The sequence below is a fragment of the Anabrus simplex genome, chromosome 11, assembly GCF_040414725.1.
Source record: "Anabrus simplex isolate iqAnaSimp1 chromosome 11, ASM4041472v1, whole genome shotgun sequence".
Taxonomy (NCBI): Eukaryota; Metazoa; Arthropoda; class Insecta; order Orthoptera; family Tettigoniidae; genus Anabrus; species Anabrus simplex.
The window spans coordinates 70,446,651-70,461,165 of record NC_090275.1 but is presented as its reverse complement, the minus strand read 5'-3'; the positions used below and the strand labels follow the sequence as shown (position 1 = coordinate 70,461,165).

The 14,515-nt window shown below is 39.0% G+C and overlaps 1 protein-coding gene across 1 annotated transcript in view; it reads right to left on the bottom strand.

Annotated features, from left to right (window-relative positions):
- Positions 1-3,529: 3,529 nt before the first annotated feature.
- The window catches only part of LOC136883261 (uncharacterized), a 177,941-nt gene continuing 166,955 nt past the window's right edge, over positions 3,530-14,515 (bottom strand). Inside the window, exon 6 of the mRNA XM_067155471.2 lies at positions 3,530-10,880. Coding sequence (XP_067011572.1) covers positions 10,783-10,880 — 98 coding nt within the window. The 3' untranslated portion in view covers positions 3,530-10,782. The remainder of the gene's footprint in view (positions 10,881-14,515) is intronic.

Below are 14,515 nucleotides of genomic sequence, written 5' to 3'. Positions count from 1 at the left end.
AATTACCAACAGAAACTGTCGTGTACAGTAACTCTTACTACTCTAGAACTTATTTTCTAACATAGCACATCCTTGGACTGTGTCTCTTTATTTATGTGCCATATTAGGACATGACGTGTTACAGTGATAAACTTAGTGAAAGTTAAGAACCTTTTCTAAAATAATATAATTCTATCAACATTAGAGAATCAGTGTTATCTGTCAGGATAACGATTCAAAGACTGTGGTCAGAGACGGTAATGAGAAATATTACGTATTTGCACTGTGTTGGATGTTCTCAGTGACGATTTAAAATAGTGTTTTTTTTTGCAACAAGGACTGTGATCATTCAATTGACGTCCTAAAATTAACATACGAATTGGACTGTGTTTAACAGTGAACGATAGCATCTGTCAATACTACTTGCATGTTCCGTGTGTTAAAATCATGTCCACGAGCAGCAGAAATCTTGAGAAAATTCTACAAGATCCAGCTACCTTCAACATCATTTCATCTATGACGTCAACGTGGTTTCTTCGTGGAACTTCAAGTTCGAGTCATCATCCGCACCCGCGGAATGTTCCAGATTCTCATCAGTATTTGTAAGCCAAATTTTCTTTAATAAGTGAGTAGTCACAAACTGACTGACTTTTTTTCTTACCAATCTTGAACAGTGGTTTACCCAGTGCTGCGTGTGACGATACTTCGTAGTTCTCCATCATTACTCAAAATTCATCTTTTAATGATAAATCTATTTTCAAAATCTATTTCACAGAAGAAAGACTTTAGGAGTTTCAAGTGTTCTATGTTTCAAGACTAACAAACTAAGAAACTCTCAACAGAAGTTCAAATTCTTATTTTCAATTATAAATGTGTTCATGTCATGTCATAATACTTAGAAAGACTTTAGGTGAAAAACTGACACTTTGTGTTTTCGCAAAAGACTATAGGATCTGTGAGATTTATTTATTTTCACTAATTGCACTCAAGAAGATTTACGTTAACCCTTTTTATTTCGACATATTATTTGAATCCTATATCAACATTGCAGGGTGCTGAATTAATTAACATTATTAATAAATTGTTTGAAAAAGGTATAACCATCTATTATTCGCCCTGCGAGTCTATCCTGCTCTGTACCGGCTCCAAAAACCAACTTCCACTACCTGAGATCCTTCTCATGTCTTACGCCCCGAACGTTTCCTGGTACAATACCCAAGTCAGAACTTATTCATTCTTTAATATTATTTTCTGTTTTTAAGTACTCACATGGTATGAAGAGATTATTTTTGATTTAAAGAACTAAAATTCAAACACTGTCAGAAAATGAGTTCTGACAAATGCCAGTGCTGAGTCTTAACCATATAAAAATGGCTATGGGATCCATACCAATTCTTAAACTCTATGCCAACCTCACTGTGGACATTTTAATGAAACGTAGCGTGCAACGAATACCAAGAAATACTTTAATTGCCACTCGTGTAAGAAGCGGTTTCAAATCTTCGTTCTTCTCTTACTGGTAGTACTGGTTGGTACAGACACTCGAAGAAATTTTCAAGGATGTACTCCTGGAAGTACATTGTTGGGATTCTAAGCTCTTACAACTGTATATCATTGTTCCCTTCACGCTACTGTGTGTCCTTTAAGTTTTGTTTTGAGTACATTATTAATTTCAGTTTGTCTTTAAGTACGTTTTTATCTTATGTCATTTGTTAAATAACTCAAATGAACTGACAATGCTGGGTGTTCTTGTTCCAAATTCGATTGTACTAAAATAGTAGTGTTTGTGTTTAATTTCACTCTTTTATGCAATTGTAAAATAGTGTTTTAAACAATTACAATGATTAAACCTTCATTTCAATTAAACTATGCATATTATTTCATACTGGTACCTCTGTTCATATGGCCCTGAGGTTCACTCAGCCTACACCAAAAATGAGTACCAGGTTAATTCCTGGGGACAAAGGCGGCCGGGCGGAGAGCTAACCACTTCACCCCATCACGTGCCGAGGTTAACAATGGTAAGGCCTTTGCCTTCCACTCCTCCAAGGGCCTTCATGGCCCGTACGGAGGTGACTTTGCTTTCTTTTGCTTTGGTTTTGGTACCTCTGTTCCATTTGCGGAATTTTACAAAAATTGGCGATCATGTCTAAGGTTTTCAATGTGGCCCTCGAGCCCTTACAGATACGAAACACTTGGTCTAGAAATCAAAGTGAATCAGCCAAGAGGCTGTCCATGCATCCTCTTGCGATTTGCTGACACCTCGGGATTAACAATGGTCACTTGGAAGGTCAAGGCCCACCATGGTTGTGACACAATTAATTTTGTTTTGTGAAACTTACCAGTAATAACATTTAGGTCACTCTTTTCGACAACATTATTGATAGTGACTGGTTAGGTCTCTTCGGGTAAAGCACTGTAAGTTACGAAACTCAAGATATGTATCCATTGGGGTGAATAAAGGTAGAAATTAAAGACAAAATGTTTTATTACTTATCGTATACAATGCTATATTATATAAATACAAAATATTAAGGAATTATAAAACTTACATGGACATATTCTCCATAAAAGTAAGTAATAAAATATTGTACATTTATAATCACATTCCATATTATTTATGTTTCAGAACACAACTTGTATTTTTAAGAAGTACGAAGATGCAATTCTGCAGATCACTTAAATAGATTCAAGGTATTATTTCTTCCATTCATTTTTTTTAATATTCACTACAAATCAGTGAAATGCGAATTTAACACAGGAATGAGTAAATGAAGAAGTCAATCATTTGCATCCCAGTTTCAATTTTTAAAACTAGGAACACCCCCTTCCTTCTTCCCCCCCCCCCGCCCCAGATTGTCTTTTCTCACACATTGATTGGCTTACTCATGACAACAATCTTGGAACGCATGCTCTTCACATGCTTACAACTCGTTCGTTCTCTCTTGGTCAACCCCGTTCGAGTCATTCACCAGGCACTGAAGTTTTGTTCACATCTGAATACAAATTAAAATATAAATTTGTTAAGAAATTAAAATGTCCGCCTCTGTGGTGTAGTGGTTAGCGTGATTAGCTGCCACCCCCGGAGGCCCGGGTTCGATTCCCGGCTCTGCCACGAAATTTGAAAAAGTGGTATGAGGGCTGGAACGGGGTCCACTCAGCCTCTGGAGGTCAACTGAGTAGAGGTGGGTTCGATTCCCACCTCAGCCATCCTGGAAGTGGTTTTCCGTGGTTTCCCACTTCTCCTCCAGGCGAATGCCGGGATGGTACCTAACATAAGGCCACGGCCGCTTCCTTCCCTCTTCCTTGCCTATCCCTTCCAATCTTCCCATCCCCCCACAAGGCCCCTGTTCAGCATAGCAGGTAAGGCCGCCTGGGCGAGGTACTGGTTATTCTCCCCAGTTGTATCCCCGACCAAGAGTCTGAAGCTCCAGGACACTGCCCTTGAGGCGGTAGAGGTGGGATCCCTCGCTGTGTCCGAGGGAAAAGCCGACCCTGGAGGGTAAACAGATACAGATGATGATGATGATGATGAAGAAGAAATTAAAATAAGTACATACAGCATACTCTCGGTTAACCAGGACAAATGAAAACACATACAATAGGACCGATATTTTTATTTTGAATAATATTTGTAAACACAATATATCAAACGTCTAATACATATGTTACAATAAAGCAACTTGAAATTATTATGAATTACGATATTCATTATTACCAAAAGTAAAGTACAGGGTCTCTCATATAAACTCAGACCGAACGCACAGTGTTTGCACTCTGCGCTACGACAGCTGCCTCAGCCGAGGTTACGTCGCGCGCGGCCGCCCTGCTTTAAGCGTGTATACAATCTTACCTTATAGAAGATGCTGGAAGTGTCGTACTTCCTGCGTTACACAGGCATTGTATCTGGTAACCACATTCTAGCTGACGCGAGTTATTTCTGCCACTATAATGTTTCTGATTTCACTTTCTTTTACTTCCTCCAATGTGTGAGAATTTGTTCGATACAGTTTTTTTTTCTTTCAGTTTACCCCACAATTAAAAATCACACACTCTTAGATGTGGAGAACGAGGGAGAAATAGACCAGTACTGATCACCCTGTCTGCAAACACTTCCGAGATTGTAAGAAGGGAATCTTCTGCTGTATGAGCTGCGGCTGAATCTTGTTGAAATCACCCACACGATTTTTCTTCTTCCGTTAACTGATGGATGAACGGCGTTAGAATGTCGTCTTGGTACCTCTCTGCATTTACTATCATCTCGAAAAAAAAAAGGCCCAGTTATTCGTTTTGCACTAACAACACGTCAAACACCAATATTCCTATCAAAATGAGGGACTTCATAAACACCATTAGGATTTCCTGCACACCAATGGCGAGAGTTATGACTGTTCACACGACCATTAAGATGAAACCAGAACTTTTTTCATACGAAAATACGGGTTTTCAATTAAAACTGTCTCACCATATTAACAGTTGTGATTCAGACTGGCGACTGATGCTTGCCAGGTTGAACAAGTGCAGGCTGCTTGCAAGATCACGAACTATGCGCGCATGTGGTACTCTCTTTCGTCACCAGATGGCTTACTGTACGCTAGCATTCCAAGTGGAAGTTAACGACACCATCTAAGCTCCAATTAAGAAGTTATTATAATCAGTAGGGTTCGAAAGTTTATGACCTAAAGAAGTACAAACTATGCCCTAAAAACTAGTTAAATATGACAGAAAAAAGGTGAAATATGGCGTATGGAATTTAGTGATAGACAGGAAATATGAGAGTATTACTAACCTTAAACATCTTAAGTACCAAAAATTGATTAGTGATAACACAGCAGACAGATTAAATCATGCAAATTGATAGAATTAACACATACAAAGCCTTTGTTCGACCTGTTATCCCGTACGCCTCATTATCCTGTATCTACGCCTCCCTTATGCAATACCTAGACATTAAAACTTGACCGCCACGCCATCCGACTAGCTTACCGACTCAGACCAGAAACTAGACTGGAAGTAATCAATAACGTTTATACATTCCCAACAATCCTTTCCCATCTACACACTATTCGCCTTCGCTAGTTTACAGAATGTTGTCTCCCGCAACTCACCTGAACCTTTAGAAGCACTTAACCTTTCCCCTCACGCCACCGCTGTTCTTACAAACCAACCAACACCTCTCATCAAATACCTCTTCCCACCCCCGACCTCATTCAACAGATGAATTTAAACGCAAAATGGAATTATGGACTACTGCAGATCGCTCAGCTCTGGGCGATGTTCTTCTTCTTGTTATTTTTCCTCTGCCACCTTACAAATTTAGAGGAATTGATGGCGATACCACCGCAATCTCTGATCAAACCTGTGTCAACTGTATGTGTGACCTTTCCCTCAGAAATTATGACGATTTGGCTAATAATTTTACTATTACAAGTAATAAATTTCGTCTTGATCCGTGCTGGCTGTACACTACTGTTTCATTTATTCATCAAAAATTTTAAGATCCCTTTACCTTAGAATAGTTTTTAAGTGGTATTTCATGAATAACCCATCTTTTACATCAAAGGTGTCAAGTAGTGACGTCGAAGAGAAAACCAAAGACTTTTTAGACATTTAGACATTTTAGCTAGTCAAGGACAAATTGTTTTAATACCGTGTTTTCTTCTTCTTCTTCTTCTTCTTCTTCTTTTATGACCACATAGGATCACTTTAGTCAGTCCGTCGTTCAGGTCTCTTTGAAGGGATTGTTCGGTCTTTGCGGTCCTCCCAGTACTTCTTCAGACGCTCCGATCTTCGTGCCCGTTCCTCAGTTGAAAATGTGCGTGTTGTTGGTTTGTTTTGTGTAAGGGTAAAGCGGAGGTTTGTATTCTTGAGTTTTGTATTCAATTTTATCTTATTTGTGGTGTCTTCTGTTGTAAGGCTTATTTCCTTCAGATCCTCTCTTACTTCTCTGATCCATTTACATCCTGTTGTGGTATTTTTTGAGACGAGATTGTGTTGTACTAGTTGTTTCAGAAGTCTCGAGTCCTGCATCCTCATGATATGTCCAAAGAATCCCAGTCTCCTCTTACGCATAGTATCTGTAATGGGTTCTAGTTCTTTGTACACGACTTTGTTAGGTATTAACCGCCACTGTCCATCTTTCTGGTATTTTTTGTTGATGCAGGTTCTTCCAATCCTCCTTTCAATTTTCTGAAGTCTGTCAGTCTTTGATTGTTTATTCAGGTAAAAGAGTGTTTCTGCTGCATATGTAGCTTCCGGTTTTATAACTGTGTTGTAGTGTTTTATTTTTGTATTTATTGAAAGACATTTCTTTTTGTAGATATGTGTTACTTATGTAACTTAAGTTTTTGTGTATATTTCAGCTGTGATTAAAAATCGTCCGCCTCTGTGGTGTAGTGGTTAGCGTGATTAGCTGCCACCCCCGGAGGCCCGGTTTCGATTCCCGGCTCTGCCACGAAATTTGAAAAGTGGTACGAGGGCTGGAACGGGGTCCACTCAGCCTCGGGAGGTCAACTGAGTAGAGGTGGGTTCGATTCCCACCTCAGCCATCCTGGAAGGGGTTTTCCGTGGTTTCCCCACTTCTCCTCCAGGCGAATGCCGGGATGGTACCTACCTTAAGGCCACGGCCGCTTCCTTCCCTCATCCTTGCCTATCCCTTCCAATCTTCCCATCCCTCCACAAGGCCCCTGTTCAGCATAGCAGGTGAGGCCGCCTGGGCGAGGTACTGGTCATACTCCCCAGTTGTATCCCCCGACCAAGAGTCTGAAGCTCCAGGACACTGCCCTTGGGGCGGTAGAGGTGGGATCCTTCGCTAAGTCCGAGGGAAAAACCGAACCTGGAGGGTAAACAGATGATGATGATGATGATGATGATGATGATTAAAAATCACGGCTGAAGATCTTTTCTATGAAAAACAAAACATGTACTGACTAATTTTAAAATAAATTACTGTTACTTTAATCTAAGAAAAACCTTAAGATTTTTCAAGTGGTGGAAAGGTGGAACTTCCCAAACAGCAAGTTGGAATTTGTTATATATAATAATTTTACGTCATCGATTGTATACTTACAACGGGGCATTCCCTACTCGTCACCACCGATTTCGCTCAAATTTATAGAACATGCAGGGCTTGGCTAGAAATGAAAGTACCTAAAGTGGGAACTCCAGATGGCCAAGCGTATAGAAAATTAAAATTAAAATACTGACGCGGCTCTCGCACCGTATAAGCCACTTACGTTAAAACCCACGCCGACCAGTAGTTGGCGTAGGGTAAGAGCTCGGACTAGTAATTCGATGGTCGTGGGTTCGGCTCCTCGTGTGGGGAATATTTTTCTCAATTTTATATTATTCTTGTATTTAAATTTATTTTATTTATTTGTATGCAAAAGGCATATAGGACGTCATTTTTTTAATGACCGGGCGAGTTGGCCGTGTGGTTAGGAGCGCACGGCTGTGAGCTTAAATCCTGGAGATAGTGGGTTCGAATCCCACTGTCGGCAGCCCTGAATATGGTTTTCCGCTGTTTTCCATTTTCACACCCGGCAAATGCTGGAACTGTACCTTAATTAAGGCCACGGCCGCTTCCTTCCGACTCCTAGGTCTTTCCTCTCCCACCGTTGCGAAGAGACCTATCTGTGTCGGTGCGACGTAAAGCCACTAGCAAAGAAAAAAAAATTAATGAGCGCACAATTGTACAAAATTTGGAGTTGCGAACTTTCCCGACGTGTTCAAACAGGAATTCTTCATTTTCTCCTTTATTGGATATCTGCCCTCCTTGGAGAATGTGCCATAAACGTGAATAGTCGTTTCGCTGTAAGATTCGTTTCCACCTGACAAGTGAAGGTTGCTCCTGGCGGATGTACACAAACAATAGATTCTTGGCGCAGGTAGAAAAAAGTCTAACAATGAAATCCCAATTTTACCTTTTCTATGCCTTTTGCGTATAAATAAATAAATAAATAAATAAAATGAATTATTCACCTCTTTGCGTAATTGGAAAATGAATAACATAAAAGTTGACAGAAAAAACCAGTCTCCACACGGGGAGTCGAACCCACGACCATCGACTTAGCAGTCCGAGCTCTTACCGCTACGCTAGCAACTGCTCGGCGTGTGCACTAACGTAAGTGGCTTAGACGGTGCGAGAGCCACGTAAACATTTGTGTTTTTATTTTTATATTCTATACACTTGGCCATCTGGAGTTCCCACTTTAGGTACTTTCATTTCTAGCCAAGCCCTGCGTGTTCTATAAATTTGAGCGAAATCGGCGGTGACGAGTAGGGAATGCCCCCTTGGTAAATTTAGAAATTGCTTATCATCTTATTTAATACTCTCACTTCAAGAAAAACATTGTTACTGTTCTTTTATTATGTTTGTAGTGATTCAATACTTCAAGAATAAGACTTCTGATGACGTGTTTTACAGAAGATTTTTCTCTTTTTTAAAAGCAGTTAAATGTACTTTCATAAAAGATGTGAAATTTGCACATTTTCAAAAATAAATATTTGTAAATGTAGTCGGCCAAAGAGCCCCTTTGTTGGACTAATGAAATAACTATTTGGGTAAAAAAAACCTGATAGAGATGCAGTGCATTAAAACTTTCAATATGCATTCACATTAAATCGATTTAACGTCGCTTCCATAACTTGAGATGCTTTACCAAAAATAATTGTTCCATCAATAAGCCTACTGAAGATCTCTTCACCTAACTCTTTCACTTTCTTGATTTTATATCGTAACTGCACTTCATGTTAGGTATGATAGGATTCACTGCTGTTCTAAATGTGTGACCAGTCTGTTGAAATTCCTTGGTGGTGAAATGGGAAGAGGGCTGTAACTGGACCCGTCAAGGATGAACTGGGGAGAGAAAACATGAGATTTCTTTGTTTGCTAATTGAGTCGCAGCTAAATACTGTTTATCTATGACATTCTCCTCAATGAGACGTTCGCACTCTCGGAATCAGGTCTTGTAAATCTGCTTGTTCTGAGAAAAGAAAGAAAAGTATGTCTACTATAGTATTTGGAAATCCTGTGTTCGAAATTCGACGTAATAACATGCCTACCTTGTTAAAAACGACGCCTCAATTTAATAAAATATGTTCCAAATACTGTGTATCCAAATATGACTTTATGTAACTGAAATAAGCAAAATATGACCAAAACAATTAAAAAGGCCGAAATACGCATTTATAAGCAACATAAAACTGCTTTAAAGGGGGACAGAAACCCATTATTCACACTTATGTTTCAGATTTTTGGTAAATTAAGCTCAGGAAAGAAATACGACTTTTCCAACCCTTTTGATGCCTGGCTCTAATTTAGTGGTTGCGCTAAGAATGTCAAGACAACTTTAATGAAAATGCACACACTAAGGTAAGACATTCTCCTACTTACATAATTATATGGCGGTAAATCCTCGTTCTTTTTTCATAGCACACAGGTGAATAGAGAACATGCGAGTGTGACTATAATTGCGATAGAGTTTTATTTTCTTCATTTAAAAGTGTACGATTTTAAAAATTATTTCTTGAAAACTTAAATTTCAAAAATTGACATTTTTACATGTATAGTGTATTTTATCATGGGTATAATACCTTTGTGAGAATATTAAGTTAATTTTCAATAAAATACTAATGTTTTACGCAAGTCTCGATATTCATTTTTGAGAATTATTAATTTTTACAAAATTATGAACACGCAGGTTCAATACACAATAACCTCTTCTTTACTTCAGCCAGTTGTCAGTCGGTATATTATTCCCTGATGAATCACTTAGTGTTAAAATATTGCGTATTTTAATCATCTTTCATATACTTATCCTTCTTTACACTATTGGAAGTAAATAAACACACAAACGTATAACTCGCGTAACTTTTAGTGATACCTGGGCTCCCTAGTGCGGAATCGAGATTATCTTCGAGATTCGTATTGGCAACCTTTGAAACACAAACTATGAATCGCTTATCTATCGTCGTGAGACATCTGGCATACACTTTACGTACTAGTACTGTCGTTGTTTACATAACAAAACCAAACTATATAATTCATGCTAGGAACAAGATTCGCATCGAGAAATGCTATATAATGTTGTACAATGTGTATGTGACTCAGTTGTTGGCTTAAGATAATAAAAGTTAAGAAAATTCATATCGATTGATCATATTATCGACTCAATTCAGATTTCATTTCCATTCAGTTGGCAGTATTACCGGAACTGGGAGAGCTCCCTCTTTACTCCTCACCCCAGTAACACCAGGTATCACCAGAAGTTTCGCGAGTAATATAAACAAGCGAGATTACAAACAAGTGACACGAAGCGGAGAGTGCAGGGCTACCACGCGCGAAACTTACAATGCGTCGAAAGAAAGCTTTTATAAAACTTCACTGATATCGATATCGCATGTTATCGATATTACCAGAGAGTAAAAGCTTCAATCTTTCCGGCGTTATTACTTATGCTGCCATCGTGCAGCAGGAATTGAAGATACGGACCAAAGAAAAACGTGGCCGACAGATCGGCTCCCGGCATTTTTAGCAGCAGCTTAATTATCAGCTTATTATCATGTCTGCCATATCAAGTGTTTAGTATCTTGAAACAAGCTTTTCAATGGAGCATGGATAATCCATTGATTGGATAATCGAGAGTTTGCTGTACTTACATTATTGGAATCATTATAGAATGGATTACAATGATAATGGTAAAATGAATAATCATGACGGTAATGAAGGTGATGATTATCATGATTACTTATCACAGGACACAGAACGTAAGCCTGGGTAGTAAAGAAATGCTAGGATGAATGCTACGCAAGCTGCATAACATGGTTGCTGGAGTCTGTAGCACAGACCAGCAGCTGGCGATAATAACTGTATACCACCAGGATGAAGTACCGGAACGCGTCTGAAACACAACAAGAAGGGTAATCATTAGTAGAATAGGTGAAAATTACATAACAACATTATGTACAACCCTTATTAGTAAAGCCCGGATTTTTATGCAGTAACAGGTTAGATTGCAAACTAATTGGTTTAGTAGGCAGTGTCAGCCACGCGCTCTTCCATAATGTAGCAACAGTAACATAAATTATAAGGGTTCTGATGGGCTGTACACCTAAAATTTATGCAATCCCCATAGCATAATCGTTGTGAAGGTAGACTATACTTGCTACTCTTTCAGTAAATTTGCATTCTAACCTATTAAAGTATAGAAATCCGGGCTAATCTTATTAGGCAAGAAAAAGTAATAGTATGGCTTTGGCCGTCTAGACTATCTGCGTGTCAATTTCGACATATTTTATTCTACCAGACGACAGAGTAAACCGGATCCTTCCCGGGCGTTATATACCTAAGGTGTAATTAATATTACCGGATAAATCCCGAATATGTCACCAGCTGCATCATACGACATGAAGTGTCGAAGGGATTTTTTTCCCGCCTTTCAAAATTCAGATTACTTTTGCCAGGTTTGAACCCGCATTTTTTGGATCTGGATGTCGACACTTAACCACTGATCTACAGAGGCAGTTAACCCCTGTTTGGCCATATGGGATTTATACCACCACTATTACCAACAGACAGCTGTGGATAAAGAGCGTCAAGAAGGGGGTAGAGGCTGAAAATCGAGATGAATGGGAAATGAAATCTACTCCTTTTAATTACTTTTCTTAAATAATTTGCTTTATGTTGCACCGACACAGCTAGGTCTAATAGTAACGATGGGATAGGAAAGGGATAGGAGTGGGAAGGAAGCGACCAGTGCCTTAATTAAGGTACGGACCCAGCATTTGCCTGGTGTTTCTGCTTATTGTTTCAAAAGATTTATCTGCTCTACGGCTACATCTGTGTTTGTAGAAAGGATCGCTATATCATCAGCAAAAGCTAGAATGTTACCCTCGATTATTATTTATTTATTATTCGCAAATCGACCAACTAGGGCCCATGATAAGTAAAGCCCGGATTTTTATGCAGTATCAGGTTAGATTGCAAACTAGTGTAATTTGTTTAGTAGGCAGTGTCGGCCGCCCGCTCCTCCATAATGTAGCAACAGGAACGTAAATTATAGGGGTTCTGATGGGACGTACCCCTAAAATTTATGCAAACCCCAAAGCATAATCGTTGTGAAGGTAGACTATACTTGCTACTCGTTTCATTAAGTTTCCATTCTAACCTATTAAATCATAAAAATCCGGGCTCTAATGATTATACATTCTAGCGTTTACTTAGTTTTCGATTGATCCAGAAGGTTTTCATCAGCTCGCTGTGTCGCTCATGGCGTTCCTCCGACCACTTTACACCAGCTGTCCACTTCACGCCCCGGAAAGTCCCAAAAGTCAGGATGCTTGTCCTTAAAATATTTCGTTTGTGCGCATCAGCTGGTCGTAGGCCCATTTGTTCGAGGTCTTCCATGACGTTGACATGCCAGAGAATTGTTGTTTTTGGTTTTGAGTCAACATTATTAGAACGGGTTTTGTCCATCGAGAGTCCTCCATCCGTCGCAGGTGATCATAGAAGAGAGTCCTGCGTTTGCGCATTGTGTCCGTGGTCTGTTCTAGAGAATCTTTCTCTCTTTTTGCTCTAACTTAGCGAGCACACATTCTGAGAGAGGATAAGTCATTCTGACGCACAGAGAGATGCCGGCTTGATGACAGTGTTGTAATGACGAATGTTGATATTTATATTAAAGCACCTTTTGTTACATATATTACGGGAGGTTTGGAAAGCTTCCTCCATTTTTTTTGTTGCTCTGGTCACTAAGGCCTCTGTATCTAGTCCGTCTGATTGGATCCACTCACCAAGGTATTTAAACTTAAGCACTCGGTTTATTGTTCGATATATTCAAAGGATACCCGCAAGTTTGTTTGTTCTGCTACCTCTTTCAGCACATTGATTTCTTCTATTGCAGTTTCAAAATTTTCTGTTATTATTGCTATATCATCCGCGAAAGGTAAGCAGTCGATTTCTACTCTGTTATTCTTCGTCCCAAACCTAAACGATCTTAACAAGTTTCCACTTTGTAATATCTGACGCCTCTCCTGCATTACTTTCTCCAGCACGCCGTTGAACAGGAGCGGTGGAAGTCTATCTCCCTGCCTAACACTCGCTTTAATTTCAAAGGGTGCAGGGTAGCATCCTTGGAATTTTACTTTGGAGATGGTATTAATTAGGGTTGCTCGTATTACCGCTAGCAGTTTCTTGTCGACTCCCATTTCTGCAATTACGTATTTGAAGCAACACATTGCGATCAGCGGAGTCGTATGTATTATTATTATTATTATTATTATTATTATTATTATTAATGGTTTGATAGAAATAAAACAGTGGTTACATATCCACGATACGGTAACTCTGATTAGAAAAACGTACAACAAGGGAAATTAATCCATGATGGTCACTATTCTCCTGTGAAGAGATGGCAGATCATTTACTGGAGAAGAAGCTATGGGTGTATTTCGAATGGAGTATGATTTGTCTTAACATGTGGGAGGTCCTTCAATACATTTGTGAATTAGCATCAATTAAGACGACCTAGCTCTGTAATAAGCCCGCTTGCAGGCGCACGGCGAGATCAGACGAGATGTAGACAGTTAATTGACCCGGGTCCTTCCGGTAACCTACATACAAAGTGACTCCTCACCGGGCTCAGAAGTGACCCGTTTTACGCTCGTTTCGATCAGGAACTTGCTTGAAAGTGTAACATTCAGAATCAACAGCAAGATGGCGAAGATTTTAAGAGCATAGAATTTTGCTAACAAGTGTGAAAACTACCACACCATTAGTTCAGTCACGCCTGCAAAATTTGAACACGTGTTATTTATAGGAGAATGGAAAAACAAGTTTAAAATGAGTTGGGAGAAGATCAATTGGTCTTCAGAAGAAAGGTAGGAACACGCGAAGCAATGCTCACTTTACGTCTGATCTTAGAGGATCAAATTAAGAAGTACAAGTCCACATACATGACATTCGTAGATCTAGAAAAGGCATTCGAAAATGTAGATTGACCAAGCTAAGTGAGATTCTGAAGATGATCGGGATCAGATATCGAGAAAGAAGAATTATTTATTTATTTATTTATTTATTTATTTATTTATTTATTTATTTATTTATTTATTTATTTATTTATTTATTTATTTATTTATTTATTTATTTATTTATTTATTTATTTATTTCATGCCTTCATTTGTGGCGAAGTTAAGGCTCACGGCCCTCTCTTACATTTAACCACATATCTAGTAAACTTTATAAAACAGAATAATGAAATAATTTAACAAAATATAAATCCTAACCTCATTCATTCTTCCATTCATACTGCCATTCATACAAGCTGGTTATACATTTAATAGGTAATCTCGGCAAGATCGCTTGAAAGAAGCTAAGGAAGTGCAATTCCTAACACTAACTGGAAGGGAATTCCATAGCCTTGCACCAGACACTTGAAAGGAGCGGTTAAATGAAGATGAGCGATGCACAGGAATTGAGAGTGTCGTAGTCGATCGTGTGTTGTGTTCATGAGAGGAGGAGAGTAAATTAAACTTTGAG